The 23,832-nt window shown below is 42.2% G+C and overlaps 1 protein-coding gene and 1 pseudogene across 2 annotated transcripts; one reads left to right on the top strand and one right to left on the bottom strand.

Moving 5' to 3' along the window:
* Positions 1–790: 790 nt before the first annotated feature.
* Positions 791–1,714, top strand: LOC307108545 (taste receptor type 2 member 41-like; the record flags this gene model as incomplete). Its single annotated transcript, XM_079786612.1, has 1 exon — positions 791–1,714. The coding sequence occupies one exon, from the start codon at positions 791–793 to the stop codon at positions 1,712–1,714; it is 924 nt and encodes a 307-aa protein (XP_079642738.1).
* Positions 1,715–8,547: 6,833 nt separating this feature from the next.
* Positions 8,548–9,410, bottom strand: LOC307108548 (olfactory receptor 2F1-like; annotated as a pseudogene). The gene has a single exon. The product of its transcript is annotated as an olfactory receptor 2F1-like (transcript).
* Between the last annotated feature and the right edge of the window lie 14,422 nt (positions 9,411–23,832).

The raw sequence follows: 23,832 nt of genomic DNA, 5'->3' as shown, positions 1-23,832 counted from the left end.
TCTCTCTAGAGACTCACTTTGCTGGTTTGAGCCTCCATGTTGAAACAGCCCACTTGGCATAGACTTCAGGCAGCCACTAGGACCTGAGGTTGACCTTCAGCTGACATCCAGCAAGAAGCAGATGCTCTCAGTCCCATAACCATGAGGAAATGAATTACCTCACTGGAAGCATACAACTAGTTTAAAACATTGTCAATCATTTATACCTCAGGGTCCAAGAAGGATTTAAGAAGAGGTTTGCTACAAAGGTATCTGAACTTGAAGGGGGTGACTGCTCCTAGGTAAGGATGGACGTGTAACAGGGAAGCTTGGCTAGATACAGACTTCTTTAGCTTCAGTATTTGCTTAGGTCTTGACCATTAGAATGTCTCTCTGTACTTCTTGCTTATATACTTAATATCTTGAGAATAACCTGATGGGAAGGTATGTGTTTACAGGGCCCAAGGATGGCATAAGAATGATGAAACTCAGACACAGACTCCCTGAGAAGCCCTCTACATTGATGTTAACCATGGCAACATGTAGGCAAAACAAGAAAAACCAAATCAGGGGCTGTTGGTAGCATAATGGTAACTGAGCCTGGGAGAAATTTGCATTCTGTTGAGCCAAGTTCACCTTTCCTCCATAGCATAGCCAAGCATCTTCCTTTTAAGTGAGCTCTGGCTCAAATGCAGAGCCTGAGCATTCTTTTCACATCCCCTAAAGAAAAATCAAAAGAGGGACTGTGAGTGGGGGTAGGAAGGAGGCCAAGGACCAAGGCGCAGGGGTAGTGACCAGAGGAGGGGCCAAAATGCAGCCAGCCTTCACAGCCCTCTTCATGCTTCTCTTTGTCCTGCTGTGTCTCCTGGGAATCCTGGCCAATGGCTTCATTGTGCTGGTGCTGAGCAGAGAATGGAAGCGGCTTGGGAGGCTGCTCCCTTCTGACATGATCCTCATTAGCTTGGGTGCCTCCCGTTTCTGCCTGCAGAGGGTTGGAATGGTGCACAACTTTTACTCCTTCCACCTAGGGGAATTCAGCAAGGATCCTGCATGGCAGCTCTTTGTTCACCAACGGGACTTGCTGAATTCAGCCACCTTCTGGTTCGGTACATGGCTCAGTGTCCTCTTCTGCATGAAGATTGCTAACCTCACCCACCCTACCTTCCTCTGGCTGAAGTGGAGGTTCCCAAGGTCAGTGCCCTGGCTTCTGCTGGGCCCTCTCCTGATCTCCACCATCGTCACCCTGCTCTTCTTGTGGAGAAACTACGCTATGGATCAAGGTTTCTTTATTAGAGAAGTTTATGAGAATATGACCTACATGGAGAGGGTCATGAGGATGGAAATTCACTATTTCCTACCCCTCAAATTTGTCACGTTGTCAATTCCTTGGTCACTTTTTCTGGTCTCAACTGCATTGTTGATTCATTCTTTGAGGAGACACACTCAGACAATGCGGCAAAGTGCCCACAGCCTGCAAGATGCCAACACCGAGGCTCACACCAGAGCTCTGAAGTCACTCATCTTCTTCCTCATTCTTGACATTCTGTCTTTCATGTCCCTGGTCATTGATACTATAGGTTTCTTTTCCACAGAGAGTGACTGGTTCTGGCCATGGCAAATTGTAACCTACCTGTGCACATCTGTCCATCCCTGTATCCTCACCCTTAGCAACCCCAGGCTTCGAGAGGTGTTCAGGCAGCTACTTCTGTTTGCCAGGGGCTTCTGGCTGGTCTAGGTGCCATGGTCTCCTTATTCTGATTCCCAGAAGAGACTCAAATGAGGATGACAGAATCATGGCCCATTTACATGGACATATCTTCATAGGTAGATGTCTACTGGATCATGCTCTGGGCTCCTCCTTTGAAAGGAGAGGAGAACAAAATCTGGGTACACTCTGAGCATGATACCTCTCTTGGTACATTATTAAAATAGGGCCCCAGAGCCCTGACCGGTTTGGCTCTGTGGGTAGAGCGTCAGGGATCCCGGGTTCGATTCCGGTCAGGGGCATGTACCTTGGTTGCGGGCACATCCTCAGTGGGGGGTGTGCAGGATGCAGCTGATTTATGTTTCTCTCTCATCAGTGTTTCTAGTTCTCTATCCCTCCCCCTTCCTCTCTGTATAAAAAAAATAAAGGGCCCCATGGGTCCCAAAGAGCCAATATTGTCCAGAAGGTCAGAATACAAAATTTTGTGCAATTCTCTATGTTTGTATACTCTGTGTTGAGGGGAAGCCTTCAGTTAAATGTCTTGATTAAGTATACTATCTTATCTTGAAAACCTAATGGGAAATTAAGAAAAAAATATGTCCCCAACTGAATTAGGGTGTAGATGGGGAAGCAGCAACCTACGTGAGGATAATGTCAAGGTTACTACTAAGGGAGACAGTGGCTGGGCTGTGAGGTTTAAATGCCCTTCCTTTTGTGGTGATTCTTTTCCTTGCACCAAGCTTGGGTAATTTGGTTTTAATTTTGTTAAAGCCGCTGGAAGGTTTCTTTACACTACCCCCATCTCTTTTTTAATTGATATTTACATTGTTCTGCCTTTGATTTTCTCCTCTCTGAAGTCTAAGTGGCAGCCAGACTTTTTCCAGGTTTATTCCTTCTCCCACCCCCCCAAGCAAATGCCACCAAGTCACATGTGAATAGAATAAACATGTACTTTTGTTCTGAAAAACAAACATTCAAGAATTTCACTTAGTTTGTGTCAAAAAACTATTGAACTTCTTTTTAAAAAAAGATAAGATAATGGTCTTATTAAATCTTTGTTTAAATGTTTTAAAATAGTTTGCTCCAATTACTATGCAATTGTTTTTAGAAATAATTTTGTAGAAAACTTTAATTAGAGTTGGGTGCCTCTAAGGCAGGCTTAACAGTATTTTTTTAAAAATATATTTTTATTGATTTTTTTTTACAGAGAGGAAGGGAGAGGGTCAGAGAGCTAGAAACATCGATGAGAGAGAAACATCGACCAGCTGCCTCCTGCACACCCCCTACCGGGGATGTGCCCACAACCAATGTACATGCCCCTGACTGGAATCGAACCTGGGACTCTTGAGTCCTTAACAGTTTTTGCTAAAAGTTTTCAATGTGCAAATTTCAGAGATCAACTGGCAACTGGATTCATGATAAGGAGAAATTTTAATCTCTTGGAGTGAAAATAATTTCCCTACCAATTAGGGTGAATGTTGCTGAATGTAAATAAATGTTTAAAATAAAAATGAGTGCATACTCATGAACTAAAATTTTTGGGGAACTTATTCTCCATTTTTATTTTAAACATTTATTTTTTAATAGCTGATACATTTATATGATTAAATATTTTAAATGTACTTTAAAAATCTCCCTGTTATCCTCTTCTGAGTCATTCTTACCACTTTCAAATATGTATTTTTTAATTTTTCAATTACAGTTGACATTCAATTTTATATTAGTTTCAGGTGTACTCTTACCAGTTTTTTTTTTGTCTGAACTTCTAGAGATATTTTATTTTATAGCAGAAATCCACTAAAGCAAACCAACAAAACAGTCAGTTAACTTATGCACATCCAGTAGGTAACTAACCAACTAACTTATTAACTATGTTCTCCCTGTGTCTTTAAAATAATTTTTTAAAAATTTGCATAAGGATACATCTATTTTGAGGAGAGGAAGGGAGGGAGGAAGGGAGGGAGGAGAAGGAAAAGAGGAGGAGAAAGAGGAGAGAGAGAAAGATCAATGTGAGAGAAAAACATCAATCGGTTGCCTCCCATATGTGCTCCGACCAGGGATCGAATCTGAAACCAAGGTATGTGCCCTGACTGAGAATCGAACCTGCAACCTTTTTGGTGTATGTTTCAACCAATTGAGTTACCCCACCAGGGATCCCTGTGTCTTTTTATGTGAATGGTTGTACAACCTGCATGCTGTTTTTTGGATCATAGACTGCAATATAGTGGTCATAAGTCCTAGAGGCCAGTAGAAGGAGCCTGATCCTCCTGCCCCCCTCCCCATGGCTAGCAAGAAGAGCCGGGCTCCCATTAGGCAAAGGAGATAGTCTTCTTCTCTGGGAGGAAGTGCACAGACATCTGGGGGACCACACTGGAGGTGTAGCAGATGCCCCAAACCAAGTGGTTGCGGAGGAAGAAGTACATGGGCAGGTGCATTGGGCATCCAGCCAGATCAGCAGGGTCAGCTGATAGGTAGCTCCTTACAGGACAAAAAGTCCAGTCTGTGTTTGGCTGCCACTGGAGAGCCCCAGTAGGACAAACTCACCCACCCAGGTCACACTGTCCCTCCTCAAAAACAGGTAGACCAGGCTGTTGTGGGAGACAGTGGTTAGAGAGGCAATTGTCTGGGACTGAACAGAGGACTTTAAGGAGAAATGCAAGGACTTGTGTGTTTTCTCCATTAGACTCTGAGCTTCTTGAAGTCAGGAATTTTGAATGATTTTTCTTTTTATGCAAAGATTCCTAACAAATGTTTCACAGTAAAACATTTTTGTTAAGAGCATGAATAGAAAGAGTTTAAAGGTCCTGAGGATTAAGCTCTGATCCCAAGATGTAGGACTGGAATTCCCTTTTCCTTATGACTCGGGCTGGTTGGTGACAGAGAAGATGGCTCACTTGGTTCTCAGCCTATTGATGAAGCAAGCTCAGTCCTAGGTTGATAAAATTAAGGCCTCATTGGAGAACATTATACCAACTGTAATTATGTTCCAACTCAATGCGATTATGCTATTTCCTTGGTGAAATGCTGGCATTTATTTGAATGTTAAAGTGAGTGATTAATAAAAGATGACTGGACACATCACTTACTTGCAGTGACAGCATCTGGAAACTGGCTGTGCCCACAGATGACGTTAGTAAGGGAGTGTCTCTAAAACCCTGTGAGCTTTGTTGTGTATAAATTCTTCTGTTATAGCAAAGACACATTTCTCCTTGGAACACCTCCCTGTTTACTTTCTTGGTCTTTAGCCTTTATCCAAGGATAAATGTGCCATTTTTATTGTTAATACAAATGCACTAAGCAATTTTATAGTCTTCATTTTGTGTTTATTAGTAACAAGTCCCTCTCGCCCCATTTTAGGATGTGCCCCATGTGTCTTTGCAACATGATGGGAGAAGGAAGTGCTGTCGTCTAGTAGGATAATAAAGAGGGACCACAGGGATATGGACAAGAATCCAACTACTGGAAAAGCCCATTTAAATGCCATTAAGGGAATCTTGAGAGGGAAGGAAAAAACTCCAGATAATAGCATTCTGATGTGAAAATCCCACAGGATCCCATGGTGCATCCCAGAGCAGTGCTTTCACATTGGCTACACATTTGAATCACCACATACCGGAGTAATTAAATTAGAATCTCAGATGGGTGGAACCCAGACATTAGTATAATAGTAACTGTTCATGTTTCCCAGCTAATTAAAATGTGAAGCTGGGATCACTGCTTTAGAGGGAACCTCGACCTTACTTCTGAAGATTCAATACATGGGTTTTGAGAGAGGAGTTTGTTTTGAAATAAGCCTAGAAGAGTTTTTGAGGAAGAAAGATATTTTGGGCTAAACTTCTTATTCTTTGTTTGTAAAAGTTGAAGCCAAGGGAGTTTAGATGACTTGCCTCAAATACCACTATGAATCAGTGAAAATGTAATTCTAGATATTGTGCCTTGATGTGTTGGGTCTGCCTTAGTCTTAGCTTTCTGAGATCTGGTCCCCAAAGAGCATTTTAGAACACCTTAGTCCCAGGGAAGAACTAGTGAGTATCAAAGGAGGTGATGTGTGAGAAAGCTCTTCATAAGTTTCAGAGCATTCTCTAAATGAAAAGGATTTGTGTTGAAGATATGAGAGATGGACTATAGAATCCAATGAAATAGGAATGAAAGAAGTTCAACCCAAGTCTTTCTAACAGGGTCTGAAGATAGGGCTCATGATTGGATGGGTGAAGAGGGCAGAGCAGCTGGATACTTTCCTCTTTATTTTCTGGATGGTTGGAAGCTAAACCTAATTGGGCTTCCAGTGCTTCTATGGCCAGAAGGTGTCACTGTAGAAAATGCTAAGAATAGAAAATGGCTTTGGTGCAATGCCCAGCAGCTGAGTTTCTGAGCCCTGCGCCTTTTTGCAGATCCTCCCCCTCCTCCCCCCTCCCCTCCCCCCTTCCCTCCCTCTCCCCTCCCCTCCCCTCCCCTCCCCCTTCCCTCTCCCTCCCCTGCCCTTCCCCCTCCCCTTTCCTCCCCTTTTTTTGGACAGCATAGTAAGTAACCAAGATTTAGTCCTCAAATTTGTCTCCTGAGTACTGAGAATAGCAATTGAAATTGAAGAGAATAAAATGCAAAATGAGAGTCACAAAAGAATGACAGCTGGAACTTTTAGGATCATTTTAACCTCATCATTTTACAAATGAGAAAACAGGCTTAGACAGCAGAAGTGATCTGCTTGAGGTCATTCTGCCCTTTGGGAGCAGAGCTGGAAATGGAACCTGAGGACCAAAATCCCATGTTCTTCCTGCTCCATCACCCTGTTATTCCTAGGAGCACAGGATTGTATCACAGTGGCCAGTGGGCAGCAGCATCCCACAGAATGACATGTAGGCAGGTGTGATTTATGGGGGGAGGTGCGGTCAGGAAAGATGTAGTGTTTGGGATGTTGTGCCTGGTGGTGTAGTAGTGGTGAGGTGGAGACTTTCAACTGCCACAAAGTAACACAGGGCAACAGGGTGGAGAGTAGTTTGGACAGGTCAGTGGGCGGAGGCCCAGCTCATCAAGTCTGCTGAACTCTTTCCATTTCATCTGTAAAAGGGAAACACCCACTTCATAACTGAGTGAGAGTATGGAGGCCACACACCAACTCAGATTTCTCAGCAGCCAGGAGGGAGAGCTGGAAAAACCATCCAATAAGCCCAGCTTTCATTTCTTCTTTCTGGCTCCTAACTGACTGCTTGAAAGGTATAGAGGGTGTTTTCTTTTTTTACTGTACCCGTTTTTAGTTTTTAAACAGAGATTGGCACATAGAGTTATGGACTCCTGAATGAATGCACATCATATTGAGGAATGGTGTCTTTGAAATTTATCCTCTCAGTATAGAAATTTCTTACTGATGTTTGTGGAGTCCATTCTGTGAGACCACCTCAAGAATGACTCCACTCTGGAGGATCTCTTGAGGAACCAAACAGTTTATTTCCTCCTGATTAGTAAATGTTCTTTAAATACATCAAATCTCTCTTTAAAGAGACAAGGACCAAAAAAATCTAAACTCTGAAACTCAAACAATGGGGTAAGTAGGAAAATATTTTGGACTCCTCCCCCTTTTTCTAAACTGTAACTTTGGATAATGATGTATGCACTTTTGCTGTGGAGAGTAGAATATAAGTATTATTTTCTATATAAAATATGTTTTAATTCTTATAATTAGAAGGTGTCAGTAGATTATTGTCCCAACTGTATTAGGCATCTGTAATATTTAAGAGATGCTTTATTCTGATTTTTAAAAGTTGTTTTTAAAAACATTGCTCTGGATAAAATGATCGCTACTTCACTTTCTATTTTAGGATGTGTAGAGCTCAATCATTAATGGTATGTTATCAGAGCAGAGCAACATTATCATCTATGGGGAATTGTGATTCTTTCCTTGTAGAACTCAGCTCACTTCTGATGGTATGTGCCATGATTTTTAGTCAAGCATGGTTTATTTATACATCCCTCAGTTTCATAAGAATATAGCATTAGACCTGATGGTGTAGAAACATTTGTGTTTGAGGTCCTTAACATTGGGCTTTTTGGCTGGCTATTTGCCACCACAGCAAATCGCAGAGGGAAACATGCAGAATGATGTCCACATGACTCATACATGGTCCAGTCCTGCTCATCAGGGCTGTGGGGAAACTTAGTATGACTTTGGCTCTAAGTTTCTATGTGAATCCCCCACCCTACTGAGCTGAGCTGGACCATGTGTGAGTTGCACTTCTGGTTAAGGTCAATTTGACCCCGTGGCAAATTACAGCTTCCTCTCCCCCCCCCCCCCCCCATTTTCTCACTGATTGCAAAAATCTTAGACACAGTTGTAAATTTTACCAAGGAAATTGACTTTCTTGAAATATATTTTGTGTGTTTCCCTGACTTCTGATTTAATTTTCCTTTCTAAATAATATATGCATATATATATATTTAGGGTATATGTATTTGTAAATTGTTGTAATTTACATTTTTAGACTAAGTCAGGACTAAAAACAGTCCATAGTTAAAATTCCACTTCTCTATTACCTCCAAAGATAGATTGTAGATTGTGGTCCTCCCACCTGCTTCCTTATACACACCTACCCACATGCACACACACCCACTTGCATACTCTTATGACAAGTCACGTCTAATGTTTTTTTTTTTAAATATATTTTTATTGATTTTTTTACAGAGAGGAAGGGAGAGGGACAGAGAGCTAGAAACATTGATAAGAGAGAAACATCGACCAGCTGCCTCCTGCACACCCCCTACCGGGGATGTGCCCGCAACCAATGTACATGCCCCTGACCGGAATCGAACCTGGGACCTTTCAGTCCGCAGACCGACACTCTATCCACCGAGCCAAACCGGTTTCGGCACGTCTAATGTTTTGATTCAGAGCTCCTCATCTTAACTCGACTCAGAGCAGCCTCATCTCCTTGTTCCACAGACTGTAGATGAGCTGATTCAATATGGGGGTCACCACCAACTTGTCCTGCTCGGCTGAGGCCGTGGAGCAGGAATGTGTGTAGGTAACCAGGGCCATCCTGCAGGACATGGAGACCACGGTGAGGTGGGAGGCACAGGTCCCATCCAGAAGCTTTGCTGCATCCATCGGTGGAGTGGATCCACAGAATGGTGGCCATAATGTGAGTGTCAGACAGAGATACCAGGCAGCGGGATATCAGCAGCACCACCAAGCTGGACGCCATTGTGACTACCTGGCTGAGGGTGATGTCCACACAGGCCAACCTGACGAGTGCCAGTGTCTCACAGGCCAAATGATTCAGCATGTGGTGTCCACAGGTTGGCAGGTTTGGTGACCTCCTTCTCTATTGCAGAATTAGCCACACCCACAAGCCAAGAGACCACTGCCAGGACCGCCTACAGACCTCCAGGTTGTGGTCAAGCCATTGTGGCCAGCAGCAGGAACTCAGTACCCCGCTCAAGGCCAGCAAGAAGAGCTGGGTCCCACATCAGGCAAAGGAGATGGTCTTCTCCAGGACGAAGTGCACCTGCTGGAAGTGTAGTAGATGTGCACCACTGAGAGGTTGCAGAGGAAGAAGTACATGGGCAGGTGCAGTCAGGTGTCCAGTTAGATACGGAGAATGATGAGGCCATTGCCCAGCAGGGTCAACAGCTATGTGGCCCCAAACAGGACAAAGGGTCCAGTCTGGGTCTGCCTGTCACTGGAGAGCCCCAGTAGGACAAGCTCATCTACCCAGATCAGGTTGTCTCTCCTCATGGAGCAGATGGACCAGGCTGCAGTGGGAGGAGCAGAATCAGAGAAAGGCAAGTACAGGTCATACTTTAGGAGTCTCAGATTAAACCATGGGCTAGAATTGGGATAACTGCCCTCAGGTTCCTTAACTTAGGTGCTCAGGAGAGATTTCAACGAAGGTGCTGGAGAAAGGGACAGTTGTGTTCTCACACTAAACTGTGAGATTCTCAAGGATAAAGTCCCTGTATGGTCATGCTTTTATATCTAAGATCCAGCACAGTTACAATTATATAGGAGACAATCTCAATGCAGAGAAAAGACAGAGGAAAAAACGTGTGGGAGAAAGAATGATAGGAGGGAAAATAAAGAAAGTAAAATAGAAAGAAAAAGGAATGAATGAAGAAGAGGAGAAAAGCAGAACACAGCAGTGAAAGAAATATTCTGCAATGTGGGGGAAGCAATTTGTCCAGTATTATAATCAGACACTTGAGACTAAGAAGGGTCCCAGGTTCCTCTGTGTCATTCATAAAAGACTGGATTCAGTTACTTTTCACATTTCTTCTAGGGTCCAGTCTAGGTTACTGCCTAGAAAGGAATCCTCTCCTATCATTCTCATTGTGCCTGTCAGTCCAGATGAGGTTTAAATCTCTTAAAACATTGTCTGTTCACCCTTCTATGTGCCAGGGACTGCACTAGCCATCAGACACCTGTCTGTGAACAAGCAAGACAGAAGCACAAGTCCTTTTTTCTTGGTTCTTATAATGTGATCAGGAACACAGATTAAATTAATAATTATAAAACTTAATTAAGTATACTTGTTCCAAGTGCTATGAGGGAGATGAACAAGTTTGCTAGTTGGTTAATTAAATTTGCAGCTGTAATTAAATGACCAATGCAGTTATGCCTTCCTTCTTAATAACACACAATTTATATAGTAAGTTGAAGGCATTTATTTAGATGTTTAAATAAGTGATTAAAAAATAATGTAATGAGAGTATTTGAAAACCAATTATACTTAACATATTACTACTGAGTAGCAAGTGACTGAAATCCACTGAATTGTTTTCAGAGGCAGTGAATTCTTATTTCTCAGCTAAGATTGCTCTGGGCTCTCCCTCCCAACATGTCGACCAGCCCTCTATAAAAATAGAATTAAATGCCACCAGTTTTTATTAATACAAATGTAATCTCAAGGCATATTTTATGCTCTTAAAATAATTCATAAATGAACTCATTTATTAAAAATATATCATGTATATGAGACACTATGCATTCAACCAGGTTCTAGGAAATGCTCCCTTTCTTTAAAAAAATATATTTTTAATCCTCACCTGAGGATATGTTTTTATTGATGAGAGAGAGAGAGAGAGAGAGAGAGAGAGAGAGAGAGAGAGAGAGAAAGAGAGAGAGAGAGAGAGAAACAAACATTGATGTGAGAGAGAAACATTGATAGGTTGTCTCCCTTACGCACCTTGACAGGGGATCAAACCTGAAACCTGGGTATATGTGCCTGACTAGGACCGAAGCCGAAACCTTTTGATGTACAGGATGATGCTCTAATCAACTGAGCCCACCTGGCCAGGGCAGAAATGCTCCCTTTCAATGTTAGGAATTTGTGTTTAGAAAATCAGCAGTGCCATAGAATCAAATAAGAAAATTAAAAAGAAAAGATCTTGGTAAAACCTGTGAGAATTAAATGAGAGCCAAACAGAGGACAAACAAATGCAACACATCAGTGTTAAAACCAGAGTAGAGCCATGGAATCAAATACAGTGGAACTGAAAAGCATAATCCAATGCAGATTTCTTCTGGCTGGAAATAGTGGCCTGGACTCCTACTGGTGGAGGGAGAGAGCAGAAAACCTGGATGAAGCAAGCATTTTGCCTTCTAAAGTAGGTTGGTTAGAGACTGGGTTCTAGGGCCAGAGCCCTGTAGCTGGTGGGTGGCTGGGGTTCTGAGTATGGCCCAGGGACCTGTGGCTGCCCACAGAGCCTGGTCCTTGTATCAGCAGAGGAAGTAATTCAGTTCTGATCTACTGTGATCCAGAGGCCGCTACAGCATCCAGAAGCCTCACTTTCAGAGTCACTGTCATGGATCAAGAGCCCCTCCAGAAGGGCTCTCTTACTATATAATTCTCTTATTTCTATTTGTATGACCCCTTTCCTATTTCGTTAGTTATGTATGATGATGAATGCTTTGATTCCTAAAACAATGGGCAAGTTAGGCAAACACCAAGATTTTTTCCAGTTCTAAAGATCTGCAATAAATGAATATACATTTTTTTAGTACATTTTGATGCTGTTTTTAGATTATGATAAATTATTTTTATTAATAATTAGCCTTGTCCTCCAATTTTTGAGGTAATTAGAGAGTTTCATTCCACATTACTTGACTTAGTGAACATTTACAGAGCACTGAGTAGTGCCTGGTCCAGTGGCAGATGCTGGGGTAACAGGGATCAGTACAGCCTCATCTCCCTGACCAGGAACTCAGCCTGGCAGGAGGACAGAGACAATGAGTTATGATCTTATCAGAATTTTCAAAGGAAGCTCAAGTATCAAATGTGGCAACTGGAGACACAGAGTCGGAATATGTAAATAGCCAGGCAGATATATATATAAAATAAGGTGCCCAGTTGGCATAGGTCAGTGGTTGAGTGTTGACTTATGAACCAGGAGGTTGTGTTTTGATTCCCAGTCAGGGCATACGCCCGGTTGCAGGCTTGATCCCCAGTGTTGGGTGTGCAGGAGGCAGCCAACCAATTATTCTCTCTTATCATTAATATTTCTTTCTCTCTCCCTGTCCCTTACTATCTGAAATCAATAAAAAAAATATATTAAAAAAATAAAGTAAAAGTAAAGAAACAACCAGTCTATTTGCTTCTTGGAAAAAAAGTACATTGAGGTTTAAGGTGTATGTAGATTGGAGACCTGGGTTTCAACCTGTATCAATAAGCCACCTAGATATCATTATAAATCATTACCTTTTTGTGCCATATTTTCTTTGCCTGTACAATGGGCAAGTTAGGCAAACACCAAGATTTTTTCCAGTTCTAAAGATCTGCAATAAATGAATATACATAATCTGTGGTTTAAAGCATGATAAAAAGGGAAAAAAGACATTATTTGGTCTTTGATCACTCTACGTAGTAGGACTAGAGGCAATAAAATATGAGTTACTGGTTTTAGGAATCAAAGCATTCATCATCATACATAACTAACGAAATAGGAAAGGGGTCATACAAATAGAAATAAGAGAAACTCTTTGTTCAAAGCTGGAAGACTTGTAGACTACAGATACACACATGTACTTCTTTCTAAAGGTGGTCCCAGATATTTCCCAGAGTGAGGTAATCCCTAACACCAAATTTTCCACCAGCTCAGGGGCCAAAACTGAGAAAAGGCGGGGTTATGTCAATCTTTGGTTCTTACAATAATCCCAGCCCTTCTCCATTCCTTCTTCTTAACTCCAATATAATGAAAATCCCTCTACACCAAGAAAAGAGCTTATCTCTTTTGATCTCTGTTCTTCAGTTCTTTGAATGTATGTCTGTATATACCGAGCACTTCAGTTTATGCTGTTGATTGGATGACTGACCAAGACCGAGGACTCTATTGAGAGGGTCACAAATAAGGAGTTGCCTCATCTAAGTCATGGGAAGAATCAAAGAGCCTCTAGGTACAACCAGTGAGAAAAACACAGGGGAGGATCCCAGGGCACTCCTGGCTGCTCCCAGGGATTTGGGCTGTATCCTCTTGACCTCCTCATAACCTTCCCTGTGGGGGATTCACTGAAGCTGAGTGTATACCTTATGCACAGAACCTATGTTGGATGGGGAGGAGCACATCTCTCAGGAAGTCCTTGAAGCAGTTGTCCATCGTCTTCCTGGGAATGGAGGTTTTACTTTGTTAGCCTTAGCTGATACTTTTCAGAATGTAAAAAGCCCCAGAGGGCAATTACTTTTTCTTGGTGTAATTCTTTACTCATTTTCTTCTACATTGCTCCCCCCCTCTGCCCCCGCCTATTTCTTGGCAACCACCACAGCTCCTTACTCTTCTAAGTTCCCAATGGGATAAATATTCTGAAAATGTTTTATCTCAACTTTTAATTTTTCTTCTAGTTATCAGGCTAATGAACCCTTCCATGACTCTTTGAGGTCTTTCACTGCAGCCATCTGCAGATTGCTCTGTAGCTTGTTCTAGGTGTCCCCAGGCAGGGCACAGGCAGTAGCTGACTTTACACTTACCGGGAGGCCCCATAGCAAGTGCACCTGGTGGTCAGCTTCAGACCATGTAGGGTGTCTCCTACACAGCAGCTCTTCTGCTGTAGTCGAAGCTGGTCTGCACAGCTGATTGGCCTGGGGTCAGTCCCTCCCAGTGACTCCAATAAAGGCTCAATTACAACAAGACAGTGCACACAGCCCACATAGGGACACACCTAGAGTGCCCAGCTCAGGTGACTGGGGAGGCTGAGCCACTGGGCCCTACAGGACACCTACTACACAAAGCCACTCTACCAATTCCAGGAGGAATAGCAGCTCTACCTAGTACATTGTAACAAACATAGGGAAGCAGCCAAAATGCAGACACAAAGATGTATGTTACAAATGAAAAAACAGAAGGAATCTCCAGAAAAAGAACTAAATGAAATGGAAGCAAGCAAACTACTAGATTCAGAGTTCAAAACAATGGTTATAAGGATGCTCAAGGCACTTAATGAGAACTTCAAGGAACTTAGAGGGAATTTCAAGTAACTTAGAACATCAACGTCATAAAAAAGTACCAGTAGAAATTAAACATACACTAACTGAAATGAGGAATAATTTACAGGGAATCAACAGTAGAGTAGAGGACACTGAGAATCAAGTCAGGATTTGGAATATGAGGAAGCAAAAAACACCCAATCAGAACAGCCCAAAAGAATAAAAAAATAGGAAGACAGTGTAAGGAGCCTTTGGGACAACTTCGAGCATACCAACATTTGCATCATGGGGACACTGGAAGAAGAAGAGAGGGAGCAAGAAATTGAAAACCTACTTGAAAAAATAATGACAGAAAACTTCCCTTACCTGGTGAAAGAAATAGACTTACAAGTCCAGGAAGCACAGAGAGTCCTAAACAAGATGAACCCAAAGAGGCCTACACCAAGACACATCATAATTAAAATGTCAAAGGTTAAAGAAAAAGAGGGAATCTTAAAAGCAGCAAGAGAAAAGCAGTTAGTTACCTACAAGGGAGCGCCCATATGACTGTGAACTGATTTTACCACTGGGGGAAAAAAAAGTGTTTCCTGGTTCTCAGTTAGGCACCTACCCCTTTCAGTTCTTACCACTGGAAACAAAAAAAAAGTGTTTCCTTTTTCCACTGAAATGTCAAGAGGCACCTTGTCGGAAGCAGGTTATGTGGGCTGATGACTGCTGTATTCAAAGTTTCAACAGAAACTTTGCAGGCCACAAGGGCGTGGCAAAAAAATATTCAAAGTGATGAAAAGCAAGTGGTGACTGGGGAGGCTGAGCCACTGGGCCCTACAGGACACCAAGATTACTCTACCCAACAAAGCTATCATTTATAATTGAAGGTCAGATAAAGAGCTTCACAGATAAGAAAAAGCTAAAGGAGTTCATGACCACCAAACCAATATTACATGAAATGTTAAAGGGTCTTTTTAAGAAGAAAAAAGATAAAAAATATGAACAATAAAATGGAAGTAAACACATATCTATCAACTATTGAATATAAAAAATCAAAGTATATGAACAAGTAATCTAATGAACAAAATAAACTGATGAATAAAGTAGAACTAGGGGCATGGAAACATGGAACAGATTGACAAATCTCAGAGGGAAGGGGGGCGGTGGGGAATAGGAAGAGATTAACCAAATAACTTATATGCATATATGCATTACCCATGGACATAGATAATAGGGTGTTGAAGGCCTGGGGTAGGGTGGGATCCAAGTGGAGGGACTATAAGGAGGGGGACATCTATAATACTCTCAACAATGAAGATTTTTTTAAAAAATTCTGCCTCAGCAAAGTAGCTATGGCTACAAGTTTTGAATCACTTATACCATGAGAGGTAAAACTATAAACATTCTGTGGTGACACAAACTCTGGACTAGGGACAGGATAATTGGTTTTTGCTCTAGCTTTGGTATAAATAGCTCCATGACTTTGAGCATGTCATTTAATCTTTCTGGGTCTCAGTTTTCTCATCTGTAAAATGGATATTTGATTAGAACTTTAAGGATCCTGCAGCTCTGGAAGTCTGTGTTTCCCCAGTGTGGCCATTACAGTATTCTCCTTTCACCCTAAGGTCTAAGACTGGAGTCAGAGCATTGTGGGTTCCAGACTGTAGCCTTGAGTACATTGGAGTGATTTTCTCCTTTGAGTCTGATCCACACCAGGAGTTGCATTGACAGAACCAATATTTTATACACTGGATCCCTGGCTCTTGGAGAAAGTTCACTTCCTATAATGACTGTGCAATCTCAGACCTGCTGCTTGCCTGGGTCTTTTTCTCACTCCTTCGGAATTGCCCCATTACTACTCACTTCCCCACCCTCTCCTTCTCTGCCCACATATCTCCTTGCCACAAGACTTTCCTCTTACTAAGAGTAGTTTAGTTTGGTTCCAGTGAACTGCTACACCTGGTTCTCAGTTAGGCACCTACCCCTTTCAGTTCTTACCACTGGAAAAAAAAAAAGTGTTTCCTTTTTCCACTGAAATGTCAAGAGGCACCTTGTCGGAAGCAGGTTATGTGGGCTGATGACTGCTGTATTTGAGGGCAGCTTCAACAGCCCAAAATATAGCTCATCACTAATAAGCTCTTTCATGGGAGGGCCAGACACTGCTCTGCTTCCTACCTTTACACTCTAGGAAACATTTAAAATGGTATTTCTGTGCTCTGTCTTCTCTATGTGACTTGGGGAAAACCATTTACTAGTAAGTGGTGGTAGTGGGGATGAGAAAGAAAGACTTGGCTACTAATATTTAATGAGTACTAAATGTTTTATAAGAATCATCTCTTTGAAGCTTGACATAATTTCCTTATTATATATTAACAAGTAGAGTACAGCTTATTTCTGTAAAAGAAGTCTTTCCTTAATAGATTAGTAGCACACACATAGAGTCAGAGCAACCTTTACTTCAAGGTCAAATTGCCTATGTGATGGAGTAACAAATTAAAATATATCCTTCATGGATGTTCAATGAAAATGTAGCATCTTTGCCCTAACCGGATTGGCTCAGTGGATAGAGCGTTGGCCTGTGGACTGAAAGGTCCCAGGTTCGATTCCAGTCAAGGGCATGTACCTTGGTTGCAGGCACATCCCCAGTAGTGGGTGTGTAGGAGGCAGCTGATTGATGTTTCTCTCTCATTGATGTTTCTAACTCTCTATCCCTCTCCCTTCCTCTCAAAAGGCAAAAAATCAATAAAAATATATTTAAAAAGAAAAGAAAATATATTAAAAATATATTTTAAAAAAAGAAAAGAAAATGTAGCTTCTTTGATTTCTACAGTGATCTTACCTTCCTGAGTGTACATCCTGATGGGGAGGGGAAAAAAAGCAAACAATATAATAGGCCAATTATATATATATCTCATTTTCTACAGTATAAACAGTTTCTTTGACTTAATCTTTCTTTTTAATCTTTCATTAACTACTAATTAAATAGTTAATTAACTCAAAGTTCAATATTTGATCAGACTGGTTTATTTCTTTCCTTTCTCAGGGTGGCTTCTGGGTATAAGAGAAAAACTGATACTATTGAGTTATTGTGTAACTTGGATTGAGGGTATAGAAAGAATCCTGTCATGTCTGTCTTGGTGCTGGTCTCTGCAGCTGGGCTACTACTCTCATCTGAGCGTATACACATGGCTGGTTTATGTTAAGTGGTGGTTGTTTGGATCTAGTCTGTGGCATCCACTGTTGAAGTCTGTGGTTGAGGGACTCATGGACTATTGTCTTAGCTTTGTCAGGGTTCTGTGGCAATCCTTTTTTGAACCTACTTCAGGGTTTCTAATATGATTCCCCCAAACACAAAAAGACACACATATGCACACACACACACACACACACACACACACACACACACACTTGAAGAACTGACCGCGATTACTTTTGGGGTCTTGGTTTAGGAAGTCTACTTTGTAGTTCTTTTCTACACCAAGTGGATGCTCTCCTGGCAGGTTCTCTGGTAGAACTTTCAGCTGCCTCTGCACCTCCCATTTGAGCCATGCGGGAGTTTGGGGCCCATAATCCACATTCTAGGAGCCAAGACCATGTCTCAGATTGACCTGACCTGGCACCATCCTTCACTGCAGTGGTTCTGCTGTCCTACCACCTTGAATTTTCTGGGCCACCCTGAACAGTAGTCTTCTACCAAGTCTCCAAATGGGGATCAGGAAAACATTTCTGCTTTTTACCTTCTCCTCACCCCATCTCTTCTCCATCCTCAGAGATCTAAGTCCCTCAAAAGGGGTGGTCAGGGCACATATATTTGACTCTCTGCTTTCTTACTTTTCTTTCACCCCATACCTATGCCAAAAGGGGAAGGTTTTCCTTCCATAACTAATTCAGGGACTTCCCTTGTATCATATACTGAGTTCCCTGTGCTTCTACTTTATCAAAATCTTAGTGTCCAACTCCAAAGGCTGTGTGTTTTGATTTAGGTGCCTTAGAACTAGAATTTTGGAATTAATAAAGATAAAATGACATTGATATAATATTTCCAAAGTATTAACTGTTATACATATTATTCTCTGTACAGTGTCCATCTTGCATGGAGAATTGGCCATCTCCTCTCTCCTCTATTCAACTCATTATACTTGTTCCCAGGAACAGGTGGGGACTTCTGTTTCAACTCCGTGAAATTCTAACGAGGGAATTATCAGAGATCTTCTCCCCATTGGTTCCTGTAGTCTCTGTGTTCCATATGCATCTCAACCTTGATCTACATTCAGCTTCTTCTTCTTGGCCCTTGGCCTGGGTTGTTGGCCATTCTGTTTCATTCCATTCTTCCATGGTTGCAACTCACTGGCCCAATATAGTGAATCCATGTGGGTAGAGGAGGAAATGAAGAATGCAGCCATGCCAGGTCTGACTACAGGACCAAGCTGCTAAATGACAATCAGATTGTGATCACTAAGCTTAAGGCATATGAGATATTTTGCTAAAAGATCCTCTTTGACTCTTTATTTTTTAAAATATATTTTATTGATTTCAGAGAGGAAGGCCGAGGGAGAGAGAGAATTAAACACCAATGATGAGAGAGAATCATTAATCAGCTGCCTCCTGCATGCCCCCTACTGGGGATCTAGCCCGCAACCCCAGCATGTGCTCTTGACCCAGTCAAACCTGGGACCCTTCATTTCGCAGGCTGATGCTCTATCCACTGAGCCAAACCAACTAAGGCGATTCTTTTTAAAAGGCCCTAGCTTGGTATGAGCTTGGCCCCAAAGGGAGATCTGGATGTGTGTCATGTCCTATGGAGTGAGAAGAGGAAAACATTATTCAGGATAACTTTGTAAGGTAGGCACAAACTTGGCTAGAGCTAGACAATTGATAAAGAGCCAACTGAGATGAAAATCAAGGTATGTTTGATGTGGAGGTCTTTTCGTATTCTGACATTCTCTACACAGAGGTTAGCAGGAGGGGAAGCAGTATCTTTATGCTTTAGAATCTTTTTCCTGCCCCAATTAAGCAAAATGATGTTTCTTAATACCTCAAAAAAGCAGAGTAAAGGAATTCTGGCTCGGTATTTCCTGCTACTCTTAGATACAATTGGCTTCTCAGCCTATAGACAAGGAATTTGACATGCTTTTTTCTCTAGTCTTCAGGCTCATCTCCAGGCCTACATATTTGCCCTAACACTATGGATCTGTGGTAGGCTAAATAATGTCCTACCCTTATAAGTCCATACCCTAATCCCTGGAATCTGTGTCATACCTTGCATGACAAAAGGGACTTTGCAGATGTAATCATGTTAAGGATTTCAAGAGGGAGAGAGTATCTTGGGTGATCCAGGTGAATCCAATGTAGTTATATAGATCCTTATTAGTGGGGAGGGGCAGGAAATCAGAGTCAGGAAGAGGAAATGTGATGACAGAAACAAGAGTTTAGAGTGATGTGAGGAAGGGGCCACAAGTCAAGGAATGCTGGTGGCCACTAAAAGCTTAAAAGGGAAAGAAAAGGGTTCTCCTATGAAGCCTCCAGAAGGAAAAATCCTGCCAACACCTTGATCTTAGCCCAGTAGAATGGATTTTGGACTTCTGTCCTGCGGCACTTCATGAGAATGAATGTGTATTGTTTTCAGCCACTAAATCTGTGGTAATCTATTACAGCAGCAATAAAATACTAAAGCAGCTTCTAATCTCTTCCCTTAACCATACCAGACCTGAGGCCCTGAACCTAACTGTCCCCTATACCTGGGCTCCTGAGCATTAAAGAGAAAAAATCAACATGATATAGAAAAATGTTAGTTACATGCAAACAAGTGGTTAGAATAAGATGGAACTTGGAGACATTGTAGAAAATAGGTACTAGGCAAAGTACAGAAAATTAGGTAAAGCGGTATAGCGGCAGATTCGGAAATTACCGAAAAATCGGTACAGCGGTCTGATAACCTTAATCTCCATCCCCTGGTCCCCCTGGAATTACTTCACAATTAATGATGCTTCTGCTTTCTTCTCCATACCTTGCCTTGTGTTCTTGCCTCTGACCTTCTTCTCCCTCTCTATCTCTGTCTCTCAGCCTGTGGACTTTTTCTGAAATTGCCTGATCATCAGCTGTCCCAGTAGATAGTACAAATGAGAAACCCTGCCTTTCCTCTGCTGGCCTTGAGTTTCATGATGAAGGATACCTCTTTCCAGATCAATTTAGAGGGGTCTCTCATGTGGTGAGTGTGAGACTATCTGTGCCCCAGTCTCTTGACTCCCTTGGCCACAGGCTGGGCTGTCTCAGGACACCATTCACAACAGCCCAAGGACTTATTGACATCCAAGTCTCAGGAGGACATTTTTTTTTCTTTTCATTACAGCTACTTAAGTACTTGTCATGGGATACCAGGAAATCTTAACCCCTATTTGCTCCTTTCTGTTGCTCCAAAGGCTCTGCAACTTGATAAAAGATATTTTAAAAAATATATATTTTATTGATTTCTTACAGAGAGGAAGGGAGAGGGATAGAGAGTTAGAAACATCGATGAGAGAGAAACATCGATCAGCTGCCTCCTGCACACCCCCTACTGGGGATGTGCCCACAACCAAGGTACATGCCCTTGACCGGAATCGGACCCGGGACCCTTCAGTCTGAAGGCTGACGCTCTATCCACTGAGCCAGACCGGTTAGGCTGATAAAAGATATTAAAATGGATTCTATCTCAATTTTGTCTTTGTGTGAGAACAATCATAATAATGCCTTATACCCACACCTTCCAAAATGAAGTACTTACTTTGCAGAGTTTTCAGAGAGGGTTTCTAAAACCAATTGTCAACTCTCATCCTAGTCCCCAGCCCAGTATGAAAAGGTTGAAATTGAAGAGGAGGAGGAAGAGATTAGAGAGCAGACTTTTTTTGGAGAGATTTGGTGTTCTTTGGTGTTTGTCCTGTCTCACTTCCATGCACAAGGGATGGGAAGGTTTCCCATCCACCTTAAACCATTCATTCTCTTATATCAGTCACCATGTACCCCTTAGAATTGGGGGAGCCTAAGAACTGATAAGAGGAGCTGTGGCTAGAGATGCAGAGCAGAGAGAAGGAAGAGGGCTGCCTAGGCATGAAATGGCATTTCTCCCAATGCTTCAGCAAAAGTGCTCAAGGCTTTCTTGTAGAGTAGAGGTGGGATCCATGGAAGTGAGCTGGCCATGACTGAGTATCTCTCTCAAGAGACTACGTGGAGGATAAATATGACCCTAACTGAGGAAGTGGATCCTCAGATGCACAGAGGTTAAGGGAGAAACTGTATGTGGTCAGCAAACGGGAGTGGGGGGGGAAGTTTAAGTGTGTCTGGATGGGTGGATCAGAAGCTTTGCTTACATCAAGGGTGCTGCAATGGGCCCAGTTGTAGAACCTCTGAGAAAACCATGATGGTGCTTCTGAGTATAGTCAGCCAGCTTAGGGAATCTGCTCCCAAAAGGCACCATTGCCAGTCAACAGAGATGTTTTTGCCCCTTACCCATGTAATTCCCCTGCTTCAACTCCAGGAAAAGTGAGACACAGTCTAGTGGAGGCCAAGCAAGACAAGGAGAGGAGGAAGAGGGAAGAGAGATAACAGCAAAGAAGCGGACTTTCCAAATTCATGATTCTCACCTTGAGGGCGAGAAAAGCTTCAACTTTCACTGAGGTTCAGGCTTTTTATTTTGCATTGGACTGGCTACTTTTAATATTGAAACGAGAATGTTTTGGTACCAAAAGTGACTGGAGACTTATTTTCAACAAGAACTAGGACAATATGCAACATGTTATGGATTTAGTCTGAGGGTAGGTCAAGGAGTGTCCCATAGTGCAGGTTTGAGGACATGGAGGTCAGAAGGAATCAAGTCATTTTCTGCTTATATCCTGAGAATTCAGTGTTCTGTGAACCAGTTTCTCTTAGTTTTCAGAACATGATAGATTTGAGATCCAATGGTCTAGAGCCTGGAAATCTCATTCTACCTGTGACCTTTTCCCAAGACTTTCAGAACTTGTCCAGTCTTAGGTGCACATTGTGTAACAGAAGAGTTGTTCTGTCTTCTCAGCAGACCACCACTCAGCTGGAGGTAGCAAAGCCTGGTAGCTAAGGGTGTAGGCTCCATACTCTGGGTGCTTGCATCTGAATATTGGCTCCCACATTGTCCATTTATAACAGTTGGGCAAGTTAAAGTCTCCACTGCCTCGGTTTCTTCAAATGTGAAATGGGGAGAATTATAATGTCTGGGCTCTTGTGAGGATGAAATGAGGTAACCCACGTAAAGCACTTAACCCAGTAATTAGTCTACGGTATGGTGAACCCTTGATGAATGTTAGGTATTTTAAATGTTTGAAATACGTTCAAAACTGTGGGAGAAAAATGGCTAGTCAAACCAAAGCTACAAATAGACCTAATTTCCCCCCCTTACTCATTTACTTCTATCCTGTTGAGCTTTGTCAACTCAAAATTCTCCTATTTTTCTCTTTTATAAAATACAAGCTGTTCCAACAGTTCTCTGCATCAAGCCTGCAGTACTTTATGCCACCCTTTGGATTGTCTGAGAGATGTTTTCAAAATACCTTTTTATTTTTATTTATTTTTCTATATATTTTTATTGATTTCAGAGAGGAAGGGAGAGGGAGAGAGAGAAACATTCATGATGAAAGAGAATCATGGATCGGCTGCCTCCTGCACGCCCCCTACTGGGGATTGAGCCTGCAACCCGGGCATGTGCCCTGACCGTGAATTGAACCCGTGACCTGGTTCATAGGTTGATGCTCAACCACTGAGCAACACCAGCCGGGCTCAAAATACCTTTTTAGAAGCTTCTATGGTTGGGGTTGCTCCTCAAGCTTTGTATTTAGTGTAGACAACTTTAGAGCTCCCAGATGGTGGGGCTGCAGAGGGCAGCTGGAGATAGATTCCCGCCAAGGAAACCTGGCCACTGCAGTAGGCATGGGGACACTGAATCCAGAAGGGAGGCCAAGAAGGAAAATGAGTATAGGGGCTGGGAATGGCTATCTAAGAGCAAACATGAGTCCAGAAGCTATACACAGAAGCAACAAGGACCCTTTTCCATCTTTCCTGTGTTCCTGCTAATACTGAACTTACTGCCAGTGTCGTGGAGAATGGATGGAGAGAGAGGTGCTGCCCTGAGTGAGGGGTGCTGCCACACAGTCCCTCCCTCTTTCCACCTATCTGCAAGTCCAGTGGAAAAAAAAAATCAAAAGAAATCCCCAAGCTCCAATAGCGTAGTTTACACATTTTCTTTCTTATGAAGACAACTTTCAAGTTCCACTCTTCTAGCTACTTTCAAATCTGCAATACAGTATTAACTATAGTCCCCATATTGTGCTTATAGGAAAATATAATTTATATCACAACATACTTTGGATAAGATAAATTTCCAAGAATATTGTGGGTAAAATGTTGTGTGTTTTTTTAAATTAAATTTTATTGGGGTGACATTAGTCAAGATGAACATAGAGGTTTCATGTGTGGATTTCTAAGTTACAAAATCTGTATATAGCACCATGTGCCCACCACCAAAAATCAAATAAATGTTTAAAAAACAACAACTGAGAGTGAATTTCTTCTGCTGAAGCTTTTCAGCTACTCATGCAGCAAAGCATTTCATTGGTGATACACGACTTTCAGGTTTAGCAGTGACATTGGACAAAGCTGAAGTAGGCCCATATTTTGCAAACATAACCACACCATAACTGCACCCTTCTTAGACTTCCTTCCCTTGCCTTGTGGCCAGGCTGGAACTGCATC

This window comes from Cnephaeus nilssonii, assembly GCF_951640355.1.
Source record: "Cnephaeus nilssonii genome assembly, chromosome: 12".
Classification (NCBI taxonomy): domain Eukaryota; kingdom Metazoa; phylum Chordata; class Mammalia; order Chiroptera; family Vespertilionidae; genus Cnephaeus; species Cnephaeus nilssonii.
The sequence above is the reverse complement of the archived record's forward strand: the minus strand, read 5'-3'. Positions and strand labels throughout refer to the sequence as shown.